The 26,198-nt window shown below is 43.8% G+C and overlaps 2 protein-coding genes and 1 long non-coding RNA gene across 3 annotated transcripts in view; all 3 read right to left on the minus strand.

Annotated features, from left to right (window-relative positions):
* LOC117475288 overlaps positions 1-23,449 on the minus strand; it is a 119,361-nt gene extending 95,912 nt beyond the window's left edge. Inside the window, exons 1-3 of the mRNA XM_034121476.1 lie at positions 23,316-23,449; positions 22,390-22,473; positions 16,438-16,550 (exon numbers count right to left, since the gene is read on the minus strand). Coding sequence (XP_033977367.1) covers positions 16,438-16,537 — 100 coding nt within the window. The 5' untranslated portion in view covers positions 16,538-16,550; positions 22,390-22,473; positions 23,316-23,449. The remainder of the gene's footprint in view (positions 1-16,437; positions 16,551-22,389; positions 22,474-23,315) is intronic.
* On the minus strand, positions 6,368-6,981 carry LOC117475320. The gene is made up of 3 exons (XR_004555156.1): positions 6,886-6,981; positions 6,718-6,806; positions 6,368-6,633 (listed from the first exon to the last, which is right to left on the minus strand). It is a non-coding gene; the product is annotated as an uncharacterized LOC117475320 (long non-coding RNA).
* On the minus strand, positions 10,682-14,589 carry LOC117475304. Its single transcript, XM_034121477.1, has one exon. It carries the CDS (start codon positions 14,397-14,399, stop codon positions 10,800-10,802), a length of 3,600 nt encoding a protein of 1,199 aa, XP_033977368.1. The 5' UTR covers positions 14,400-14,589; the 3' UTR covers positions 10,682-10,799.
* Positions 23,450-26,198: the final 2,749 nt, after the last annotated feature.

A 26,198-nucleotide genomic window follows, 5' to 3' on the forward strand; every position in this document is an offset into this window, starting at 1 on the left:
GCACGATATATTTGAACATCTTAAATCATATTAGTGTCCTTAAAGGTGGGGTAGGTAAGTTTGAGAAACCAGCTCGAGATCGCTAGAATTTGAAAATACACAACCGGAGAAAATCTGCCACTTCCTCACAGAGCCCCTCCTCCAACACACACGAACGCGCACATGACCAATGAGGGCACGAGATAAGTTTGTGCACAGATGGAAGGCTGACAGGCAGGTAGGCCATCCAGTTATTTTAGCCGGGCCGGCTCAGATGATTGGTCGTGCTTTTTACAGTACTACAGCTTCCACAGATGATATTTATTTATGGATTTGTTGTCAAAGCACTTCAGATATTCATTGCTATCTGGATGTTAAGAGCATTCCATGGAATATAACAACAAGTGTATCTCGAGCCGGTTTCTCAAACTTACCTACCCCACCTTTAAGTAAAGTAGAATAACTGGATTAATGTACTTAATGTAGGGAAAGTACTCGTATAATGTACACACTTTGCATTTAAGGGTTACTTATACTGATGCACTGAAATGGTAATACTACAGTACTTCACACGTGTACTCCAGTTGCAGTACTGACCCTCGCCCCGTGGTCCTGGACATCTCTGTGAGGAAGAAACAAGCAGAGTGTCACAGTCTGCTTTCTCACTCATCTATTTTCTGCATTAACATTCCTTAGTCACCTGGTAGCCACACCCTGTCTCTCTCTCTCACTCTGTTACACCCATCAGCTCCATTAGTATATAGGCCCACTTCACTTTCACCTCAGTGCCAGATCGTACTTTGCAGCATGCCAGTCTTTCCCGCATTACCTTCCAGATTGCTCTCCCGGTTTCAACCCTGCCTGTCCCTGACCAGCCTGCCTCGCCTGTTTCCTGACCCTGCCTGTACCCGGACTATTCTGCCTCGCCTGCTCCCTGACCCGGTCTGTACCTGCGACTCCCGTCTTGCCTTCTCCTGGAACCCTCGCCTGTCCCCGACCAGCCCTTTGCCTACTATCTGCCTTTTCGTCTCCTACCAGTTTATTGCCTTAAATAAAGCTGGTTACCGACTATCCCTGGTTTCCCGTGTGTTGCATTTTGGTCCTCAGCTCGTTTGTGACAGAACGATCTGGCCAGAAATGGACCAAGCAAACACCGGGTCTCCTAGAGACCGCTTTGAGAGGGTTGAGGAAGCCATCCAAAGACAGGAGGTCACGATAGCTACCTTAGCTACCGAGACCCACCAGGCAACTTCAACCCAGGGACAAACGCTGGCTTACCTGACCTCCCAGATGCAGCAGATGGCCGCCACCCTACAACAGCTAGCCGCTACCATGGCTGCTACCGTCCCTCCGCCCGCAGCTCCGATGTTCACTCCAGCCTCTGGACCGACTGGATACACTCCGGAGCCTCGTGTGGGAACTCTGGAACGCTACGCTGGTGAGCCTGAGGGATGCAGTCCTTTTCTCACAAAATGTTCCATATTGTTTTCACTGCAGCCACACACCTTTGCCTCCGAGGCGCCTCGCGTAGCTTTCACCGTTAATCATTTGACGGGGAAAGCCCGTTTATGGGGTACTGCAGAGTGGGAGCAGCAGACTCCAGCCTGCGCCTCTTTTGCTGCATTTTCCGCGGAGATGCGGAAGGTGTTCGGTTCTGTTCGTCTGGGTCCCGATGCTGCCGGAGGTCTGCTGAGCTTGAGCCAGGGTTCCGGCACGGTGGTAGATTACGCTATTGACTTCCGCACCAGCAGCCGCCGTAGTAGCTGGGACGAGCCGGCGCAATGTGACGCATATCTGAGAGGATTAGCGGATTATATGAGAGATGAGCTGGTTTCCTATGATCTCCCTGCTTCCTTGGATGGGTTGATTGAGACTTCCGTTTTCGGCGGAGAATTCCCACCCCTACTCTGACTCACGGTACGGGGAGGTCGAGCCCATGCAAGTGGGTCGTACCAGTCTTAGCTCTGAGGAGAAGGAATTACGTCGAAGAGGTAATTTATGCCTTTACTGTGGTCAGGCTGGACATTTTGTTTCCCGTTGTCCGGGAAAAGGCAGAGCTCATCAGTAATGGGGAGTATACTGGTGGGCCAAACCTCTGAGCTGATCCCCAATGGAAGACCCTTGTGCCATGCTCGACTTCTCCTGACAGGCAAATCTCAGGCTCTGGCTGTTTTTATCGACTCCGGATCAGATGTCAGCATCATTGACGAGGAGCTCGCACTACAGCTGGGCATTCAACAGGTTCAGTTGCCCCAGCCGGTACCGGCTAATGCTTTGGATGGTCACCTGCTGGGAACGGTGACACACCAGACGACACTGGTCCATATGCTCATGTCGGGGAACCACCATGAGACTATCCAGTTTCATGTGCTACGGTCCCCCCAAATTCCTCTGATTTTGGGTTATCCATGGCTCCGCCGCCACAACCCGAACATTGACTGGGCAACTGGGTCCATCCTAGGTTGGAGTTCCTCCTGTCATCAGGTTTGCCTCAAGCAGGCCGCCGCACCTCAACTATCTGTGGATATGAACCTGGTTCCGGATGTCACAGGGGTTCCGGCAGAATATTTGGACTTTAAGGAGGTTTTTAGCAAGACTAAGGCGACATCTCTCCCACCTCATCGGCCCTATGACTGCGCCATTGTGCTACATCCAGGCGCAGTCCCACCCAAGGGTCGGTTGTACTCGCTTTCGGCACCAGAGAGGAAATCCATGGAGACTTACGTCAATGACTCTCTGGCTGCGGGAATTATTCGTCCTTCCACATCACCCGCAGGAGCAGGGGTTTTTTTTGTGGCGAAGAAGGACAAGACCCTGAGACCCTGCATTGACAATCGGGGTCTGAACGACGTCACGGTGAAGAATCGATATCCCCTGCCACTCATCTCGTCAGCATTCGAGTTACTACAAGGGGCTACAATCTTCACTAAACTGGATTTACGAAACGCATATCACCTGGTACGAATCCGTGAGGGGGATGAATGGAAGACCGCCTTCAACACCTCTTCGGGACATTATGAGTACCTGGTGATGCCATTTGGACTTACCAACGCCCCTGCAGTTTTCCAAGCGTTGGTGAACGACGTACTCTGGGACATGTTGGATCGTTATGTTTTTGTTTATCTGGACGACATTTTGATTTTTTCAAGGAGCCTCAAAGAACACATCCACCATGTCCAGACAGTCCTCCAGAGACTTCTGGAGAACTCGCTTTTTGTCAAGACGGAGAAGTGCGAGTTTCACACTTCTTCGGTCGCCTATCTTGGCTACATCGTGGGTCAAGGAAGTGTGGAGATGGATCCCTCCAAAGTTTCAGCGGTTACCTCGTGGCAGGTTCCTGATTCCCGGAAGGAGCTGCAGCGTTTCCTGGGATTCGCTAACTTTTACAGACGGTTCATCCGTGGCTACAGTACCGTGGCCGCCCCGCTCACCGCCCTGACCTCGTCCAAAGTAACATTCAGATGGTCCCATGCAGCCGAGTAGGCTTTTCAGGACCTCAAGCGCCGGTTTACGTCGGCTCCTATCCTGCAAGTACCAGACCATGCTGGTCAGTTGGTGGTGGAGGTGGATGCTTCTGACGTAGGGGTGGGGGCCATCCTGTCGCAATGTTCTGGTGAGAACCAGAAGCTCCACCCCTGTGCTTTCTTTTCGAGGAGATTGAGTCCGGCGGAGAGAAACTACGACGTGGGGAACCGGGAGCTTCTAGCAGTCAAGTTGGCGTTGGAGGAGTGGCGACACTGGCTTGAGGGGACAGAACAACCATTTCAGGTTTGGACCGACCATAAGGACCTGGAATACATCAGGTCGGCACAAAGACTGAATTCCCGGCAAGCCAGGCGGTCGTTATTTTTCACCCGGTTACATTTTTTCCTCTCCTACCGCCCGGGCTCCCGCAACGTGAAGGCCGACGCTCTGTCTCGGCAGTTCGGGAGGGAGGGAGACACCTGCGGTATCCCGGACACTATTCTTCCTGCTCCTCGAGTGATCGGCGTCCTCGCTTGGGAGATTGAGGAGAGGGTTAAGACCGCTTTGGTGGACCAACCCGGTCCTAGTTCTTGTCCTCTTAACCGTTTGTTTGTGCCTCAGGTTTTGAGGGCTGAGGTGCTTCAGTGGGCTCACAGCTCCAGACTTTCCTGCCACCCTGGGATTCAACGTACCAGAGGGATGGTCCTGCAACGGTTCTGGTGGGCCACGCTGGAGGCTGACACCCGGGAGTTTGTGAACGCCTGTCCTGTGTGCAATCGGCACAAACCCTCTCACCAAGCGCCAGCTGGCCTCCTTCATCCATTACCGGTCCCACGTCGCCCATGGTCACTTATTTCTTTGGACTTTGTGACTGGTCTACCACCGTCCCACGGACATACTGCCATCTTGACGGTGGTGGATCGGTTTAGCAAGATGGCTCATTTCGTACCCCTGCCTAAGATCCCGTCAGCTAAGGAGACGGCAGAACTTATTCTTCTCCACGTTTTCCGCCTTCACGGACTGGCGACTGATGTGGTTTCCGACCGGGGGCCCCAGTTCACCTCTGTGTTTTGGAGGGAGTTTTGTGAACTGATCGGGGCGACGGTCAGTCTCACCTCCGGTTTCCACCCACAGGCCAATGGTCAGACCGAACGGAAGAATCAGGAGATGGAGACCACTCTCCGCTGCATGGTTTCCGATCATCCAACGACCTGGTCTAAACAACTCCTGTGGGTGGAGTATGCCCACAACACCCTCATCAGTTCCGCTACTGGTCTTTCCCCTTTTCAGTGTGCTTACGGTTTTCAACCCCCTTTGTTCTTTGCATTGGAGAAGGAGGTTACCTGTCCGTCTGTCCAGGCTTTCATCAGACGTTGTCGGATGACTTGGAGGCAGGCTCGAACAACTCTGCTTCAGTCTGCTAACCGGTACGCCACATCAGCGAACCGCCGACGCACCAAGGCACCTGTGTACCAGGTAGGCCAGAGGGTGTGGCTTTCCACTCAGAACATTCCCCTTCGGGTGGAGTCTAAGAAGTTAGCGCCCAGGTTTATTGGACCCTTCGAGATTGTCAAGGTCATTAACCCTGCAGCGGTTCGACTGAGTTTGCCCCGGAACATGAAAATCCATCCCACCTTCCACGTTTCTAGGATTAAACCTGTCCGGGAGAGTTCTATGATTCCCGCCGCTCCTCCACCACCACCCCCTAGGATGATCAATGGGGGTCCTACCTACACCCTTCGTCGCCTACTTCGTTCCCGACGCAGAGGAAGAGGGGTTCAATATTTGGTGGACTGGGAGGGCTATGGTCCTGAGGAGAGGCAGTGGATTCCTGCTCGTCACATCCTCAACCCTCAACTCATCCGAGACTTCCACCTGCGTTACCCGGAGCAGCCTTCTAGGACCCACGCTCAACCAGGCGTTAAGCCGGGGGGTACTCGTCAGCTACAGACCAGGGGCTTCGTCGAGGAGGAAGGGGAGGCGTCTTCAGTCGAGGAGGACGAGGATTTCCAGGAGAGGGAGGCCGAGAGAGCATTCTCAGATGAGTACTAACCTTTCCCATACCCCCACCTTCCACCCTGTCTGTAGGTTTTTTGTTGATTTTTAATTTTTTCTCGTAGTATTGTCTTAGACGTCAGGAGCCGTCCATTCTGTCACAGTCTGCTTTCTCACTCACCTATTTTCTGCATTAACATTCCTTAGTCACCTGGTAGTCACACCCTGTCTCTCTCTCTCACTCTGTTACACCCATCAGCTCCATTAGTATATAGGCCCACTTCACTTTCACCTCAGTGCCAGATCGTACTTTGCAGCATGCCAGTCTTTCCTGCATTACCTTCCAGATTGCTGTTTTCCTGACCCTGCCTGTACCCGGACTATTCTGCCTCGCCTGCTCCCTGACCCGGTCTGTACCTGCGACTCCCGTCTTGCCTTCTCCTGGAACCCTCGCCTGTCCCCAACCAGCCCTTTGCCTACTATCTGCCGTTTCGTCTCCTACCAGCTTATTGCCTTTAATAAAGCTGGTTACCGACTATCCCTGGTTTCCCGTGTGTTGCATTTTTGCTTCGAGAGGTTCGTCTTCTGGGTTTGTTTTCTGTTGAGATATCGTAACACAGTCAACCAAGTCAAATCTCTTCCTTAAAGAAGCACCGATGTGGTCGGACGAGATCGCTGCCGAGAGAGAAACTGACCCCCCCCCCCTCCGAACAATATGTACAAAAATATAAAATGTAAATAAAAATACAAACAAATTCTCCTTTGTTGTGGTTGTTGTTGTTGTTGAAGAGAAGCCGGATTTCTGGGGCCATGTGGTGGCTCTAGAAAATTTGTTTTGCGGGGATACGAGTGTTGTGTGTGTGTGTGTGTGTGTGTGTGTGTGTGTGTGTGTGTGTGTGTGTGTGTGTGTGTGTGTGTGTGTGTGTGTGTGTGTGTGTGTGTGTGTGTGTGTGTGTGTGTGTGTGTGTGTGTAGATGTTTGTTGAACTCTACTTGCTAATGACCATGTTGGATTTTTCTTTTTTTTTTACTTTATTATAATTTTCTTTCCTTTTGAATCAGTCCTCCTGCCCCTCGCGACCAATGAAAACGGTCGCAGGCGGAGAAGCAGGAAGTGATTCAGCGGGAAGTCGCGAGCGAGGGAAACGCATCAATCGTCGTCGTCGGTTTTCTGCTTCTTGGTTTTAACGTCGTCCTGCGGGAAGAGAAGAAGAAGAAGGGTTCAGTTAAAGGCTCCTGATTGGTCGGATTATCATTGATGAAGGTCGGGGGGGCGCACCTCATCGTCGTCATCGTCGTCGTCAGCTGGCCGTTTTGTGCCGCCCTCAAGTTCATCGTCATCGTCCTCCTCGTCTTCCTCATCGCCGGCTGGAAGAGACCAATTAGCTTTTTGCACAACTTTCAGAAAACATTTAATCCTGAAAAATCACAGAATCTTTTAGCTTACCTTCTACGTCATCTTCCTCCTCCTCCTCATCCACTTCATCATCATCTTCATCATCTACCTCGGGCTCGCCGTTCTCCTCATTCTCCTGGAAATATATTCTAGTTGTTTGCATCTTTCTAACCGGTAACATTATTATTATTTATCATTATAATATTAAAGATAGTTTAATATTACATTTATTCCTTTAAACCAGATTTATTTATTCTAATTAGTGTATTTATGTTTTAGGACCCCTCGAAGATGAGATGCTCCATCTCAAGGGGCTACCCTTCAATACATTCTCAGATCTAAAGTGAGGGAGCGTTTACACTGCAGGGTCAGACACACTATTGGAGGTTAACATTATGTTCTGCTCATTTGAATGACTCTGCAATCAGTCTACTCATGTTCTTCTTTAGTGATTACATGGAGATTTAGTGATTTTCTGAAATCTAACTTGGAGAGGTAACATATAAAGTAACATGGAAATACTCAAGTAAAGTACAAGTACCTCTAAACCAGGGGTCTCCAACCTTTCTTCATCTGAGAGCTACTTTCAAAAAATGAAAGTGGCCAAGAGCTACTTGCATCACATCGCTTACATTTATTCACATAGCCCTCATCAGTTGAATTAAGCTATACTTTTGTACACGTGTGAAATTGCAATACCTAAAGCTTATCAAAAATAAGGTCCAAGAAAACGAAGATTTCTCACATATTATTATGGCCCACATAATAAGTACATCACTGAACATTCACATAAGTGTCCTTAATCACCACCTTACAAGCATTTCACTCTTTTGTTAGTGAGATGAATGGCACTGCATGCAGTCCACCACAGAGGTGTATGCTGGACCCACTTAGGTTCACTTAATAGAGTCATTTAAATGTTCATCAGTTGGTCTTGTTCTGTATTTAGATTTCATTCATGTCAGAAAAAGCTGCTTCACAAAGGTATGTAGAACAGAACCAAATAAAGCAGACATTTTCAGTGCTGCTTGGTGAATGTTCTTATAGTTTTCTGGGTCTACAAGGCTCCAGAAATGTTGTGAGTTTTGCTGAGACTTAAGCTGAACATTATTTTGGAGATCTCCACAGGATTGACACTGAACAGTTGTTCAGCCATCTTTTTCTTCTTCTTCTTCGTCTTGACATTAAATTATAAACCATAATAAATCAATTGTATAGGTCTAGCCTCCCTATATCTGTGTGTGAAAATGGTTCCATTCTCAAAAACAAAAAACGAATACTTCTGCAGTCTAGCTGCAGCTTCTAGCTAGTCTTCTGTTAAAAAAAAGACACTGAATGTCTTGAATGCATCACACACAGGACTTAAGTCTGAACACAGCAGGAGTATTTACAATAGCATTATAAAAACAAAAATAGTGCATGTGGGTGCACACTTACATTCTCTGTCTTACTGTTACATAAATCCCATGAATGTATGAGATTAAGTTAGCTTCATCATATCTCAATCAGTGATTAAGTGAATAATAAAGTTTCTATCGGGTCACTATCAGCCTGTCACTCATTATTTTCAGGGAGGGGGCGGGGTTTGGAGGAACAGAGAGGAGACGGTGATCGCGGAAGCTTTCCTCCTGCCTTCACAAACTTTACACAAGTATTTATCAACTGAAAATAGCAAGAGGACATTCATACTCTGCAATCCAAGACTTGATTAAATCCACCAATAACCTGACATGACGATAACGAGTGTTTTTCAAAAAACACAAATCCCTCCCTGTGTGTCTCTGACGCGCAGCGACAGGGCCTGATTCAGAGCGGGTCATTCTGCTGTTGGTTCTGGACTGGTGTTGGTGGAGAAAGCAGACTGCTCCGTGTGTGATGTCGCTGTGCTGCTGTCACGTCTGTTCCTTGATCTCTGCGTCACCGACCATTTGATATTCATGTGACAGAAAAAATTCTAAAATAAAAAAACGTTATGGTCCAGCCGCGGCCGAAAAATCAATAAGCAACCTTACTACGCTATAATCGATAATCGAGCGGCGAGCTACTGAAAAGCTGCCCGCGAGCTACCGGTAGCTCGCGATCGACGTGTTGGAGAGCCCTGCTCTAAACTGAACTTCAGTATTTGGGTAAATGTTTTAGAGGCTTTGAAACGAGGAGATAAAGAAGGCCAGAAACATTTGAGACAAAATGACATGTATTTATTGTTAATGAATGATTTCTCCATCTGTCAGTAAATGATAATCAATACACATCAGTATCAGGTATAATGTTTTTAAAACTCAAAGAATATTAAACTAATAGTAAGAATGTTAAACTAAGCAGGAAGCTGATAACCCGGTTAAAACAACAACACAGTAAAACGATTACAATGGAAATAAATTCAAACTTATGTGAAAAATACAATATTTAAAAGTTATACTTTTTCCCTTCAGCTGTTGATAGATCTTCTTTAATCTCCTTATTCTCATATCTGTTGTTCTGATTAAAATAAACTTGACATTAGTCTGAGTTATTGTTTAACGTTTAGAAAGGTCTCCATCATCCAGCAGGAGCCACCGTATCATTTCAGGACACTCAGCAATACAATCCATCATTAACAAAACTCACGTAGAGTTACACATCTCAAAGGAAATAACATGAAGAGCAGAAAAAACATTTAGCAATAATCTGATATTTGTAAATGATCATAATAGAAAATAAACATCACTTTTAATAAACTTGCAGGTTTAATCTTTTCCATTGGTGGTAATGGTGTCAGGACGTTAATGATTTCTGCACAAAACAATCACACTTTCACATTTCATGCACATGGTACATGTTACTTCCTGTCAAACAGAACATGCAGATTGCTCCTGCAGGGAGATGTTTGTGCAGGAGAACAATAAAGCTTTGTAATTCATTGATTAACACTAGAGCTCTGAGTGCGGGTCTATTTGGACTTCATGTGTTGTATCAGTGACGGAAGAAGTATTCAGATACTTTACTTTGGTTAAAGGTATAATACCACATTGTATAGATACTGTTACAAGTAGAAGTCCTGCATTCAAAATGTCACACAGGTGAAAGTGTGTAAAAGTATAATCAAAATGAAGCTATAGTAATAAATGTAAAGGTACCCGATGCAGAAGAGTAAAGAGTAGAGTGGTGAAGTAAAGAGTCCAACATTTCACTTTGAACTGCATTCCACCTCAGCGCTGGGTGGACCGGGTTCTCTCATATTCCTACAGAACCTCTGATCCAAACAGCCTCACACGGGGCAGCACCTCCCCCTGGTCCATAGCAACACACATGCCAAACAGGAAGTAGATGGGTCCCAGGGTTGGTGAGATCATCTCAGATATAAAAACACAGACGTCTTCCAGTTTGTTGATAGATCTCCTCTTGGTCTTGCTGCCATCTGTTTGGTCTTGGTTTGGTTTTGATCCAAAGGATTTGTGATCACTGTGGACTCTGGAGGAGCTTCTCTCGGCTGCTCCTTCAGCATTTCTTCAAGACCAACCATCTTGCTTTGAAAAATGTAATCCTTCATGATTAAAGGGAGGCGTGTGGCACAGTGGATAGAGCCTTGGTGTTGGGATCAGGGGGGCACAGGTTCAAACCCCACTGCAGTCAGCGTGTCGTTGTGTCCCTGAGACACTTCACCCCAAATTGCTCCTGTGGGGATTGTCCACAGTGTTGAGTATGTAAGTCGCTTTGGATAAAAGCGACTTACAAGTGACATGTGATGTAATTAAAAAAAAACAGTTAAACGATAACTTTGTAAGAACAGAATAAAAAAAAAAGATGTCCCATGAACATTTGTGTCATCGTCACTTGGTTGTGTTGGCCATCAAGGACTCTTGATCACTATCCTGTCTTGTTTAATTTTGCATTTACACGTCTCTTCTTTGATATCATGTTCAGCTCTTGTCTTGGTCTCAGTTGGAGCTGGTCTTGATGTTGCCCTCAGTTTAAGATTCTTCACTTTAAAGCAGGTGTTCTCCTCTCCTTGCTTTACCCATGAGCTCTGCTTGTCCTCTCATCTCCATCAGGTGCTCGACTCGTTGCTTCCAGCCTGACTCGGCCTCAGATTTCTCTCCCCTAATGAGCAGGTCAATGTACTCTGGAGTGGAGAGAGGATTTGGCTTCAGTGCGATCTCTCCTAGTCTGTTCAGACACTCAGCAGCTCTCTGCATTATCTCCCTCACTTCAGTCTGATGACGCTGATATTCAACCTTCAGCTTGTCGATCACTTCCTGAACAGTTCCCTTAGCCTCTGAGGCTACATGGTACTTTTGTTTCAGATCCTCAAATGTTTGCTTTTCTTTAACCTCCTTATACACCAATCTGTACTTCTGGTTAACATGTTGACTCCAATGACATTTGCCTTCACACATTTTACAGTTTCCATCTCGTCCCATGGCCCAACACTTTCTTTTATCTGCATCATTGGGACGTTTACATGGATAGTGACAGGTGATATGACACATGACACAGTTGGTGGTGCACTTTCCAGTGCCTGATATATCTACTTGAACAGGCTTCATGACGACTACTTCAAACTCAAATGTCTCATTTCTGCTGATCTCTGCTTCATGCAGTTTAAGTTGTTCAGTTGTCTCTTTTATCGTCTCAAGCTTGGCTAACCCTACTTTAACCTGCTGTTGCAAATGTTCCATTGAGATCTGGAGCTGCCTTCTTTCGCTGAGGACTTCCTTTGTCAATGTCAAGCTTTTGGGTGTTATCTTATTTAAAGCAACAAAGAACCTCTTCATGCTTTTTGCCCCCATTTTCCAGAACCTCTGATCAAAGCCTCCATCTTCCTCATCCTCACTGGAGTCAGCAGCAGCAGATGATTGGTTCTGTGCAAACAATGCAGAATTATTGAATTTGAAGTGAACTGGCAGCCCGTCTTTTGTTTTAGGATATGGGACACCTGAAGCTTTGATCGCCTCTAGAACTGGTGGGAGTTGGCCGACTGCGAATGTCACCAGAACCTGGAGGTTTTCTGCCACATCTTTGCCAAAGATTGAGAGCACAGCATCAAACACATACTTCTGTGTTGGTGTGAGCCGAGCTAAAGCAGCCTGAGCTACAAAACACACAGCGTCAATTTCACTGACACCACGCTCTGAAGAGAAGAGATTACAAATCTGTTCTTTGATCTCCTCGTCTCTATCTATTCCTCTTGAATCTCCAAAGCCTGGAGTATCAACAACGGTCAGAGAGAAAGGGATTTTAAAGTCCTCTTGGTGGTTGATGTTGTACACAGTGACTTCAGAGGTCTGGCTCTCAGCTTGAGATCTCGACTGATCCTCGTGAACTAATTTGAATCTGAAATTGTCCTCCCACTCTACACCAACGATGTAGTTGATGAGTCCATTGATCAGAGTGGACTTTCCAGATCCAGTTGCTCCGAGAAGCATTATTGTACGATTTCGTGTGATGCTTTCTTTGCCAAAGGTGTACCCTCGGCATCCATCAACTTCCATATCTTCTTCTGTCAGAGGCAGTTTGTAAACTGAGGGAGATTCAGAATTGATCCTCTTGCTTTTACTTTTGAGGAATTCTGCGAGACGTAAAGGTTTAGTTGTGCCGACATTAACAGCGATGCTTTCTTTGCTTCTTCCAGCTGCACCACAATCACACCTGACCCTGACAGCGTATTCTGTCTCTAGCTGAAGTCCTGAAATGATCGCCCTCTCAGCTTCCGCCTTCATTTGCTCCCAGTGGAGATCTTCCTCTTTCACCTGGTGGTCTGGTTTGGCGTACTCCACGATGTAGCTCAAAACGTGGACATCTTGTCCGAGCTCAGCAGGTTTCTCCCAGCTGACTGATATCTCACGTGAGGTAGATTCAACGTGGAGTTTTCCAGGAGGGCTGCAGGGTAAGGTTTGAATGGATCCACTGACTTCATTGGCTGGCCCGGCACCTACTGGTGTCTCTGCCCTGCATCTGAACATGTACTCTGTGTTAGGACTCAGGCCGCTCACTGTGACTTCTTCAGCTTTGGATGCTGTCTTTTGTTTCCAGCCGTCCTCTCCTCTGACACAGTACTCAACAGAGTAGGAGGAGATGTCCTCTGCTCCAAATCTGGGTGGAGAAATCTTCAGCGTCACACTGCTGTGGTTTATATCACTTCCTGTTACTGTTGCAGGCTTTGAAGGCGGCTCAAAGTTCTCATTGACAGAAAGGCCGTCTGTATAAAGGTAGATGCTGGCACCTTTCTGTGTCTCGTTTGTTAAACCCACCGTCAGGAATGTGATGTTCTTGTTCTCCTTGTTGGCCTCTGCAAAATCACTGAAGAGCTTTGCTTTATGCCGCATTGCTTCCCCTTCTTTTTTTGAGTTGTACCATTGATCTGGAGGGGGGGGATCTTGAGCTTCATCTGGTTTGGGTGTTTGTTTAAGGTAGTTTGATAAAGTTGAGAGGTACGGTTCATCTCTTCCCAGCGAGGTGAAGACAAAACACACAGCATGCTCTGCTTTGAGAATTTCTTTGTTCAGGTCTGTTTGAGATGAGATGATCTTGGTGTTTGTCATCATGTCGGTCAGAGACATCACGGTGTATATTTCTCTCTCCTTACAGTCCATCCACTCGTTCAGGTCCTTGCTGTTGAAAGGAGAAGAACATGTCTTCCTCAGGATCTCTGCGAGCACAGCTTCTTCTTCTCCTCCTCCTCGGATTGATGGAAGTTTCTTTGCCAGGGTTTGTTGGAATTCCAGTTTGAACTGAGAGCACTTCTGTTTAAAGGTTTTGAGTTTGTTTCCAATCGGTGGGAACTGATGTGCAGTTTGGGTTCTCAGTGCATCATTGCACCTCATTTCCAGGTCACTGAAGTCCTCCAGGACACTCTGACATTCTTCAACTAATCCTACACTTATCTGACGGACAAGTTTAGCGGCTTTAGAATCTAAAGATGTCAGAGGCAACAGCCAGACCTTCACTGGTACTGCGTTTTCCCCGTTGGCTCCCAGCAGCTTTGGCAGACTTTGGTACACCTCTACTGCCTCCTGAAAGGATGTTGGAGGTTTCTGAACTAAAAAGTCGCCAATGAATCTGCAGGAGAATTTCTCAACATGTGCTTTGTCCTTGTCTTCCATTTTCAGCGAGCCTTCACAATCTATTGAAACGGAGCTAATTTTCTTGATCATCACCTTCAAGTTGCCCTGAATGTCTCGATGGTTCTCGTTGGCAGACACCTCACGGTCAAAGACAAAGAAGGCTTGTGCGCCATAAAGGATACCTGTGACTACATGTGTGGCTATTCCTTGATCAAAGACATATGGATGCTTAACATTGCCTCTTCCAAGATGATTCATGGACAGTTCTTGGACCTTTGTGGTAGCTTGGTACTTCAGTGTTACTCTGGCCTGATTTTTGGAAGTCTTGCTATCGTTCAAGTATTTGGCTGATCCACCAACGTTTACCAGTCCACACAAGAAACTTGCCTTCAGTGATGCTTCAACATTTAGTGCTGAAGATTTATCCTCAATTGATTCAGATGCAACTATATCACAATCATTATAGTTCTGTGGTCTTTCTCCAATATGATTTTTAAGGTCATCACGGTCCCACAAAGTCATTCCTGCAAAAGAAGAACCAAAATCAAGCTAGAACCAGATTCATTGTTAATACACACAATAATTTTAAGGGGAATCAACGCATCGTACTTCCAATAATTTTAGCTTTCCTGTTGTTAACCACGGCCCCCCCCCGGTACCGGGCGGATAAACGCGTCATTTGCAGGAAACAACGTCTAAGGAATCTTAATATTTAATAAAACTATGAATGTTTTAGATCCATGTAACGGGAAGAAACTCAGCTAACGGATCTTTTTAAAAAAAAAATTCAAAAAAACCCCACAATGCTAACACTCAGCCTCTGAATTAGCCACGAGCGAAACAATTTAACCTAAAACGGCACTTAAACTCACTCTAACTCCCTTATTACTTATCCTAGATGCACAGCCAACCACTCGTTTTTGGTGTCCTGGAGACACAGAATCTGGGGGTGCCCACCTCAACACTCAGTGATAAACATTTGCGACGCTATAAACGAAAGCGTACATCATAACATGTGGAGCTAAGTAGCTAGAAACGCTAACATGGCTTACCTTGGTCAAAACGGGTCTTCAATGGCATTAAAACGATAAAAAAACGATGCTGCAGTTAATCCATAGGTTCATCCAATGTATCTGTGCCTTCTTTGAAATGATTTCTGATAATCCATAAGCAATAAAACTGCTTTTTCGTTTCCAAATGCCAGAGGGAGAGATAGCTCCACTCTGCTTTACATTTACATGCGCGCAGCCCTCACCTTTTCTCTTCCCAATGAGTGTGTGTGTGAGCCTCCCCCTTCGATTCTATTGGCCAGAACGGTCAGAAAGAGGTGTCAACCATCCAAATCGAGCAAGGGGGGCCAGAGATATAGAAAAAAACATTTTCACCCAAATCACCTCAGAGGTGGGGTGGTTTTGGCTAAACCTCTCTTCAAAGGTCAAATGTCACTTGTTTTGCATCAATCTTGATACAGGGTACTTATTATATGTTGTACTTTGGATTCCTAAAGCTTTTAGTCTACTAACCCATCATCCAAGGGTAGTTTTCACTATCTGTAAAAAATAATCTTTGGACGGACACTATAATTTACAGTTTTTTACTATGTAAAATCTGAATTTTCTTTAAAATAAAAAACATTTATATTGATTCTGACACTTCTACATCCAACTCACAGATGTAACCTTGCTTTGATAAAAGAAATTATTCATATAACCCTTTTAGAAGTTAAGTTGTAGTCATTTGTTTTGGGCATGTCATTTTCGAGCCTGAAACATGAAAAACAGGCTTGGTGCTTAACAGGTTAAGAACTGAAATATAGAATGATTTTGTTCAGTGATTCGATTCCTGAGAACATTTATGATAATAGAGAAAGATCTTCTTGCTTACAAGACAAAAAGACACAAATCAGTTTAATGTACTTGACTATTTTCATGACTGTTACACTGCATCCTTGTTGTGAACCTGACAGAGTGGTGCAGACCGCAGTTGTTGAGCAAAACCATAAAGAAAGTTATATGGCCAGGCACTATGATACAGGGTTATTTTGGGTTATTTTTATGGCAGTTATAGGAAACAGATGTTCATTTAGAGTTTTTGAATTCTGTGAAAACCTTCATTTAGCCGTAGAGTTTATTCCAATAAACAATAAAAGTCAAATAACTTCCAGTTCAGCGGTAACAGTGACAGATAACAGCAATCAGTAGCCTAACTATTGTAGAATATTTTGTGATTGTCATGGCATGTTAAACTAAAAGTATTCAACCACAAAATGAAGGTCTTTCTTAGTGTCCCTGGTAACTTTGTCTCTGACATAAATCAACACCCTGGCCCTCAACGATGAACCATACACAAGAAACCTGGGTGTGATCTTTGACCAGAATCTAAACTTGAGCCTCACATAAACAAGCTAGTCCAAACCTGCTTCTTCCAACTCTGCAACATCACAGTCAAATCCATGCTATCAACAACAAATCTTAAATAACTTATTTATAACTTTTCATCTGTGTGTTTCGTTCCTGGCAAAAAGAAAATGTCTGTTTTAAAGGTGATGTTTTTTCCTCACCAGGGACGGGAGAGTCGTTGCGGCAGTCGTACAACATCCCGAGGCTGAAAGGCCGTCCGAGCGCCGCCACCTCCATCGTCCCACTGCCTTCAGAGTCCATCGTTTTGAAGGAACTGAAAAAAATCGACAACAGCTCGTTAGTTAACTTCAATGATTTGGTAATATCATGTCCAACCATGCTCACATTTTGATTTCAATTAGACACAAAAACTCCACAAATTGCCACTAACTCTAATCAAGCCCAAATTCAAAGATAACTTTTAAAAAAGCTACTTGAGCTGCTGTACACATTACTACACTCTCGTCATCCATCATAATCCATTATTACACGTTACTTTTTATGATAAGACATATTTCATTTAAATAAATTGCCATTCATGAATCACTCATCTTATAAAAATAATGAATAAACAGAACAAGCTTTTAATTTATTGAGAGGGGACATGCTGTGATTGGCATCATTTATGTAAACAGTTGTGTCACTTTCACAGCTTTATTGCACTTCTTTTCATTATTTCCTTGATGTCTATCCAAAGTCGCACTGTTGGAGGAGCCTGGGTCTGAGAATGTTATTGCTAAAACCAGTGCTCGAAGTGGGCCACTACTCACCGCTACGCAGTACCGGCACTTCCACATTTTATTCTTTGGCGTATCGTGACTATTTGCGTACACTAGGGATGTGCATCTCCATCACTGAGGCCGATGCGATGCGCATCTCGATACGTTGCCAACGATACGATACATTAACGATACATTTGAAACACCAGGCGATGCGATACGATACGATTCACCCCTGTTGCGATACAGTTCGATGCGATTTGATTCAACATTATGCGATACGGGGCGATACGATGCGATTCTACACGATGCAAAATAATGATACTTCAATATGGTACGACAGAGGATTTTGTTTTATTCCTTATATGCAGCAAATCATACATTAACAAAAAAGTGCTTTACATATTTGGTTCTCTCTACTAGTACTGCGCATCCCATCATGCTGTTTCTTTTTTACCTTTTTTACCTTAAAACACTCTCCAGAGTAAAGTACAATTGTATAACACCTCCCAGTTAAACAATTTAAGGATGCATTGCCCATGATTAACAATGTGCAAATAACAACTACCATCGTGCAATGCCCATACCAGCCTGATGTGCTTAACACTCATCCATAGGCTAACTCACCAGTGAGCAGAAAGCAGTGGTTTCTATGTGAACAATAAAGAAAATAACCTTTCACAGGTATTTCATAACTGCTTACAGTAAGGAAGACATTTAAACTATTATTGGCAGTCACAGGCTGTTGTAAACTAAACACCACTCTCACTGACAGAACACCTCACTGAGTGATTGAACTCATGTCTAACTTTCAGGTTTCTCTTTTCAGCCGCAGACCCCATGTCGCCTCTTTATGTGCGTCGCTAAGTTCCTCGTACGACTTGTGTACTTTAAAGCTGCACGGCATCGTTTACAATTTGTGAGCGATTTTTCAAGTTGACCGTCTTTCTTGAAAAATCCGAAGTGTTGCCAAACGTTAGATTCGTAGATATTTTTCGGTGCGTTGTGTTTCTCTTTCTCCTCGACTTCCATGTGTGTTGATAACTGAGACTCTCGGCCTCCGTAGTGGCGAAGCAAAGATCAAAGATCAAAGATCGTCTCTGCTGAGTGCTGACAGGATGAGAGGATATTATATGAATGAATCGTTTTTTTACCGATGCAAAGACGCTACAATCGATGCATCGCGAGTTCAACCCAAACTGTAGCTGATGTGCACTCTTTCAACCGGTGCACTCTTTCAACCGGTGCACTCGCATCTTGAACGTTTATGCCGGTGCGAATCGGTGAATCTTAACATCCCTAGCGTACAGGCACTTCTCACAGGCTGCAGGGACTCTACTCAGCCCTCTAAAATCATGTTCCATTGATCCTTTTGCCTTTAACAGGAAACAATATTGATTTTCCCAGGGAGACGTATGTTCCCAGCGGGTACTCAAAGACGCATGCGCACTACGTTGGCGCTCAGGTGCTGCCATTAGCAAACCTAAACTATCCTCTGCTATAGTCCGTTTGACGAGAGGGACATCCACTTGCATTACAAGGTAGCGCTGTGTGCGCACTACGCAGTGCGTCAATTTGAAAAGCTGCAACACTTTTTTGCTCTAGCCTAACACCGTTATGTGTGTTTAAAGCAACGACTGTTTGCTGCATACAGGCCCGTATCCAGGATTTCGTAAATACTGAGGTCCAAAACATGCTAGTGGGGCTCAGGGGCAGACCCCATTCATTATAATGAAAGAAAAGCATTGAAACTTTCGTTAAAAGGTCTGATGAATTAAATTAACTTTTGCCCTCTAGCTATTTTAGTCATGGAATTTAAACCAAAGTATAGCTGCAATATAATTACACACACATGCCCCTTTCACACCCCCCGTTTTTTCCTGTTCACACCGCAGCGGCGGCGCGTCATAGCTCCGGAATGCGGTTCACTTCCAGCTCCAAAAAATTGTCGGTCCAGAGGCAAGAGCTTCGGAGCTATGACGCGGCGTCGCTTACGTCTCTCTTACGTCGAGGCGTGCAGGAAACCTTACTTTGACCATCCGTTCGCTGTTATTGATCATTGTGGAGAGCAGGCAGACGTTTGTTATTATAGCAGCTATCGGATGGAATCAATACATGGGCTGCACAGGTTGTCATGTCCGACTATCACAAGTAGAATCATAATGAAAAATACGCCGGTAAAAAGTGCCTGTAGAAAACGGCTTAGCAAGTAGTCAGTTTAGCTTCGGTTGCTATGCTAACATCACCCATGTTATACCAGAGAAACTTTCATAACAGCGTTGTGATGCCAAACAGCGTCAATTCAGACTGACACACATTCACTTAAGGGGAACTGGGGATATGTATCAGCTGCTTGTGTGACAGTCAGACAGTGAATACTTTAGAGCCGTGTGAGCTAACCCGGAGCTAACGGGAGAATACACTCCCGTTGAAGAGCAGTCAGCACTATTACGTTTTTGGTCAAATATATTGTGATATTTAGTTTTCACTTTAGAGATAAGGCACATGCAATAAGAACATTGTGAATAAATACATATTTTAAATGTATGAATAAAGGTCTTAAGTTATCTCAACATGGGGAGACACAGATGTGTTCATTGTTTTTCACATATTATCAAAGCAGCTCTGCCCAAAGGAAATAACAATAGCCAAAAGTCATTCCCAGAATGAGTTGTATTTTTCCCTATTTCTGACTTTTCTTCTGAATTATTTTGTCTTACTTTCTTTCTGAATTCTGATTAAGGTGTGACGGTTTACGTCTTACTCAACATCATATATGGTATTCGGTTTGTTCAGAAACTAGTGTAACAGCTGTAAATATGCAGTGGTGTTTAGTGTCAAATATCTCTTATTATAATCACATCAATTCCGTGTTTTGTATTCAATAATTCTGTGTTCTTCATTTACTAAACGTTCAATACCTGACTAGGTCTGAAACCTCCAGAATTCAGTCACTGAACACAGAGGATTATTTTTGTGGGACTTCCCCCCCCCCCCCCCCTTCATTTTGTGTCCCTCACGTGTTCCTCTTCTCTTTTTGTGAGTGTGTTCCACGTGAGAGGAGTCAGTGTGGGGAAACTGATTTAATAACGACTGATTTGTTGTATATCTGTTGTCAGTGAATAAAGGGAGAGCGGCTCGACGGTATGCTGACTCGGGTCTCATCCTTCAAAAGACACACAACACGGACACCGCTGATCCACACCGGTTACACTCTAAAACAAAGACACGACTCAGCATTTCATCCCTTCCTGTCCCCTCGTCTGGAACTCTGTGGTTCTGCCAAAAGGGAAATAATAATGGCCAAAAATAAAATGTAATAAATTCAGAGTTTTTTCTCCTAAATCTTTTTTTTCTGAATTCTAATTATTTTTCTCAAAATTCCAAAACGTTTTCTCTGGATTGATTACAAATTATTTACAGGATTCAGTTTTTTACCCACAATTCTCAAGTTTTTCTGAACTCTGATTAAGGTGTGACGCTTGATGACTAACTCAACACCATATTTGGTCATCTGTCTGTGCAGGCACGAGTTCCTAGTTTAGGAACTCGTGCCTGCACAGACAGATGACCAAATATCTCATCTCTTCCTGTCCCCTGGTCTGGAGGTCAATGGTTCTCTGAATGTGTTTTTGGTTTTTACCCTGAAGGTGTATGGTTAACACAATGTGAACAAACATTTTAACGTTTTGTTCCACGACATCAAATACACCATGCACTATATAGAGAGAGAGAGAGCTATAGAAAGTACTTTTGACATAGTGTCAAAGTATTAATACAAGTTACAATAAACAAGTATTAGTATACAATACACAAGTTAAAGAAGACACATTCAGTGCACTCCATGACGTTAGAAGAGATCCCAGTTCTGGTTTTCCTGAAAGAAAATGTTCAATAAACGACCAGTCAAAATGGAAGGATCCAATGTGTTTTTAAACGGAGCAGAAATAGAACTAGTCTCCCACTTCAAGTATCTTGGAGTCATAATGGACTCAAACTTGACTTTTAAGAAACATATTAAGAAAGTATCCAATACCATTAAATTCAACTTGCAACATGTTAAACAAATCAGACCTTTCTTAACTGTCAATGCTGCAAAGCCATACCTCCACTGTATGATTCTATCCCACATTGAATACTGTTTGACAAACTGGTCGTTTGCTTGTGCCTCAAACCTGAAACCCATAGAACAGCTGTACAAGAGAGCTATCAAGGTGTTTGACAGAAAGCCATATTCATACCACCACTGCACCATCCTTGAGAAACACTGTTTCTTGACAATTTTAAGTCTTTTAAAAGTATGTGCTTTATGTATAAATGTTTACATGGACTGCCCCCCCCCCCCCCCCTTAGGGGAATTCATCCACAGAAAACACACTGGACGCTGCACTAGGTCAGAAACCAGAGGAGACTGTGAGGTCCACCACAGACGGACCACTTCTGGACAAAATGTCCTCTCCATTAAAGGCAGCTCTTTGTGGAACAGCCTCCCAACTGAGATACAGGATTGTCCCACTCTCAATAGGTTCAAAGGTCAACTCAAAGAATGGTTGAGAAACAAACAGACGTGTAATCACCGCTAAATGCACTTTAACACAGGGGTATCTCTTCTTGCACTTTATGTGTCGTAGCTGCTACAGTGTACTGCCAGGTGGTAAATGCTTGTATGCTGCTCTTGCTCTTTCTGCATATCATGTATTTATTTTGCTATGTTTACAAATGTCATGTTCTTAAATGTTGTACGTGACGGACTACATACTTACATGTTGAAGCATTATTTGTTTTAAATGTTCATCAATGTGCATTGTCCCTCTTCAAATAAACGATTAAATTAAAATGAAATGAGATGGTAAAATAAAGTGGTTTCATGACAATCTCTAAGTAAATGGATGCAAACAAATGAACCTTCTAATGAACAAATAAACACAGAGCCAAGATGGGTGCAAAAGAGGACCACTTAGAGTTATATTGGATGAATATTAAGCACACTAAACCTCACTGAATCTAGTGGTTAAACAATTAAGGACCAAACAGCCAAAACAGCACTTACTGCAGGGACATCAGCATAAAGCTCTCTGAGCAGGGTCAAAGGGAAAGTGTTGGCCCAGTCTAATGATAAACACATGACTACATACACAATGACCAGAACAACGAGTTAACCAGGTTAACATGCGTGGCGTCTGACATCGATTCAACGCCCTGACTGCCGGCTGACCACAGCTTATATGGGCAACAACAGCAAGTCGTCCATCTTTGGTAGAGTTAGTCTGACAGACAGCAAGTCTCCTCCTGCTCTGCTTCACTTAATGCAGTGAAGGAGGAAGCAGCCTCTGCATGTACCAGCATGTTGTTGTTCATACCTGAAGATATAAAAGGGAGGGAACCATCACATACCTTGAGAGGGGGTAGCTGGCTCTGTTTGAGAGCAGGAAGGAAGGGAACAGGCTTTACTCCACAAAGAGAAGCAGTGTGTGTCATCTGTAGATTACAATATGCAGTAAGTAACTGAAGTAAAATGCTTATTGTTACAACAATATTAACAATCAATAATGTCATATATTATAATATAGCACATATGAAATCAATTTTCCTTCTAAATTAGCCCCCTTACTTTTGATATTCTAAAAGTGAGAGTAAGTTTGGTTTAAAATGCATTTACTTGTGAAAGGACTCTTTGATATTAATCGTATTGGTACGTTTACTGAAGTAAAGACTCTGAATACTTTTTGTCTGATCCTCCTCACCGTCTAAGTTTCTGTTACTTTATATAAGAACAAGGTCAACGTCTTCTTGAATATCAGACAGTATATGCCAAAAGGTGGCGCAGGAATGAGTTCTAAAACCAGCAAATGATTCAGCATGTTGGCACTTCCTTATTTTACATTTTGTTCTACGACATTGATCAAAAGCCCTGCACCACTGGAAATAAGGAGAGAGTTATCTAAAGTATTGTTGACATAATATCAAAGTAATATCACCAAATGTAAAGATTTCAGAGAGAAGTATGATATCTGTAACAACTGAATATGTCATAACAGAGCTTAGAAAAAAACGTATCTTGTTTATTTATTTGATAGGGACAATTATTGACCATCTGTATAAAATGCCAATTCATGTCCGTAGTCCCTAAGCAGGTAAAGAATACAGAACATTGACCAGTAACAATATCCAATCAAAAAACATACAAGTTAAAAAGACAAATTCAATGCACTAAATGTGACGTTTTGCCTTAAAGAGTAGTCCTACCTTGAGATTTCTTTAAATCAAATTGTGGTTCTAACAGAAGTATTCAGTGTGTTTGAGATTTGTAGGAAACTCACCAGAGATTCTGCTGTTTGTTGAGAAAAACCTGAGATCGTTGATTCTCCTTCAGAGAGAAACAGAGAAAGAGAGAAATGCTGTCTCTGATCAACTGTTCACCTTTATCTGAAGACGTGGCATCAAAGTGCTGAAAACACAAAAACAAGACGGACCGGATCACACCTGAGACGTGCATGGTTGTGTCTTGGTATGAAGAATATGCAACCACTGTACAATACAATCCACAGCCAGAATCAGCAGAGCAGGAAAGTCAGTAAACAAGTCTGAATGGATCTTTTAACAATAAATAAATGTTGTTACGCCTCAAATGTTTCTGACCTTTAACTTCTCGCTGCAAAGTAACTTTTACTCCATTTACTTAAAGTGGACCTATCATGCTATATTATAATAATATAGTGTAGGACCATACCTATATAAGGCATATTTATACTTTTTCTTTTTCAAAATACCAAACAGATCATGCATTTTAGCCATGCCTCATTTTGCTCAATTTAACATTTTTTAGCTCTGTTTTAGCAAGGGCTGATTCTGTGAGAACAGCACCATCTACAGGCCTGGCATATGTACTACAGCGTCTCCAGCGCTTTCGAACGGCAATGGCCGTGGCTGTCTCCTCCTGATTGGTGGAGTTGGCCCAATAGCCGTAGCGCCACCGTCCTGACGTCAGGACAGTGTTCAAATCTGGATCAGTTTTTATCAGATCCGTTGCAGCCCCTTTTTTAGAGATTTGGGTATGGAGGAAAATAGAGAGGGTTGTGTTTTCTGACACTTGGTGAGTTCCCTGGAACACCGGGGACACATATTCATGTAGAAAAGACGTACTAAAGTGCATTTTGCATGATAGGTCCCCTTTAAGAAGTGAAGTTCAGTTTAGAGATATTTTACTTTAAAGTCATACTTTATAACATTTTAGAAGAAACTATTTCATACTTTACTGCAGTCCGTTATCAGACAGCTGTAAGTACTAGTCACTTTCAGATTCACATATAACACATATTTGATGAATGGATGTGATGGGGGGGCAACAAGCTGCTTCAGTGGGGTCCGCTCACACAGGCCAACATTGTGGAACTCTCTCTCACCTCTTAAGAAATGATAAACTTGTCTCAAAATAGTCTAGTTCTCAACAAACTTAAACCATGACCTGAGTAATAAACATTTACTGTGTGTATTTATGTTATTAGTACACTTGTGTTCAGGAGCAGCTTCACCTCCAGCTGACCTCTAACCCCACAACCCACCTTTCCTATTCATTCATCCATTCCCCTTCCTGCCTCATCAATACCCACATCCCTTCATCTCTTCATCCCTTCATCCCTTCATCTCTTCATCCCTTCATCTCTTCATCCCTTCATCTCTTCATCCCTTCATCCCTTCATCTCTTCATCTCTTCATCCCTTCATCTCTTCATCTATTCATCCCTTCATCCCTTCATCTCTTCATCTCTTCATCCCTTCATCTCTTCATCTCTTCATCCCTTCATCCCTTCATCTCTTCATCCCTTCATCTCTTCATCCCTTCATCCCTTCATCTCTTCATCTCTTCATCCCTTCATCCCTTCATCTCTTCATCCCTTCATCTCTTCATCCTTCATCTCTTCATCCCTTCATCCCTTCATCCCTTCATCTCTTCATCCCTTCATCTCTTCATCCCTTCATCCCTTCATCTCTTCATCCCTTCATCTCTTCATCTCTTCATCCCTTCATCTCTTCATCCCTTCATCTCTTCATCCCTTCATCCCTTCATCTCTTCATCTCTTCATCCCTTCATCCCTTCATCCCTTCATCCCTTCATCTCTTCATCCCTTCATCCTTCATCCCTTCATCCCTTCATCTCTTCATCCCTTCATCTTTCATCCCTTCATCTCTTCATCCCTTCATCCCTTCATCTCTTCATCCCTTCATCTCTTCATCTCTTCATCCCTTCATCTCTTCATCCCTTCATCTCTTCATCTCTTCATCCCTTCATCCCTTCATCTCTTCATCCCTTCATCTCTTCATCTCTTCATCCCTTCATCTCTTCATCCCTTCATCTCTTCATCTCTTCATCCCTTCATCTCTTCATCCCTTCATCTCTTCATCTCTTCATCTCTTCATCCTTATATCCCTTCATCTCTTCATCCCTTCATCTCTTCATCCCTCATCTCTTCATCTCTTCATCCCTTCATCCCTTCATCTCTTCATCCCTTCATCCCTTCATCCTTAGATCCCTTCATCTCGTCATCCCTTCATCTCTTCATCTCTTCATCTCTTCATCCTTAGATCCCTTCATCTCTTCATCCCTTCATCTCTTCATCCCTTCATCTCTTCATCTCTTCATCCCTTCATCTCTTCATCTCTTCATCTCTTCATCCCTTCATCCCTTCATCCCTTCATCTCTTCATCCTTAGATCCCTTCATCCCTTCATCCCTTCATCCCTTCATCTCTTCATCCTTAGATCCCTTCATCTCTTCATCCCTTCATCTCTTCATCTCTTCATCCTTAGATCCCTTCATCTCTTCATCCCTTCATCCCTTCATCTCTTCATCTCTTCATCCCTTCATCCCTTCATCTCTTCATCCCTTCATCTCTTCATCCTTTCATCTCTTCATCCCTTCATCTCTTCATCCCTTCCTCCCTTCATCTCTTCATCTCTTCATCATTAGATCCCTTCATCTCTTCATCCCTTCATCCCTTCATCTCTTCATCCCTTCATCTCTTCATCCCTTCATCCCTTCATCTCTTCATCCTTAGATCCCTTCATCTCTTCATCCCTTCATCTCTTCATCTCTTCATCTCTTCATCCCTTCATCCCTTCATCTCTTCATCTCTTCATCTCTTCATCCCTTCATCCCTTCATCTCTTCATCCCTTCATCTCTTCATCCCTTCATCTCTTCATCCT

Source organism: Trematomus bernacchii, unplaced genomic scaffold (genome assembly GCF_902827165.1).
Source record: "Trematomus bernacchii unplaced genomic scaffold, fTreBer1.1, whole genome shotgun sequence".
Lineage (NCBI taxonomy): Eukaryota > Metazoa > Chordata > Actinopteri > Perciformes > Nototheniidae > Trematomus > Trematomus bernacchii.

What these genes read in the sequence shown, in the direction of transcription:
- LOC117475304 (XM_034121477.1), bottom strand. Translation starts at nt 14,399, where the DNA reads ATGACTTTGTGGGACCGTGATGACCTTAAAAATCATATTGGAGAAAGA.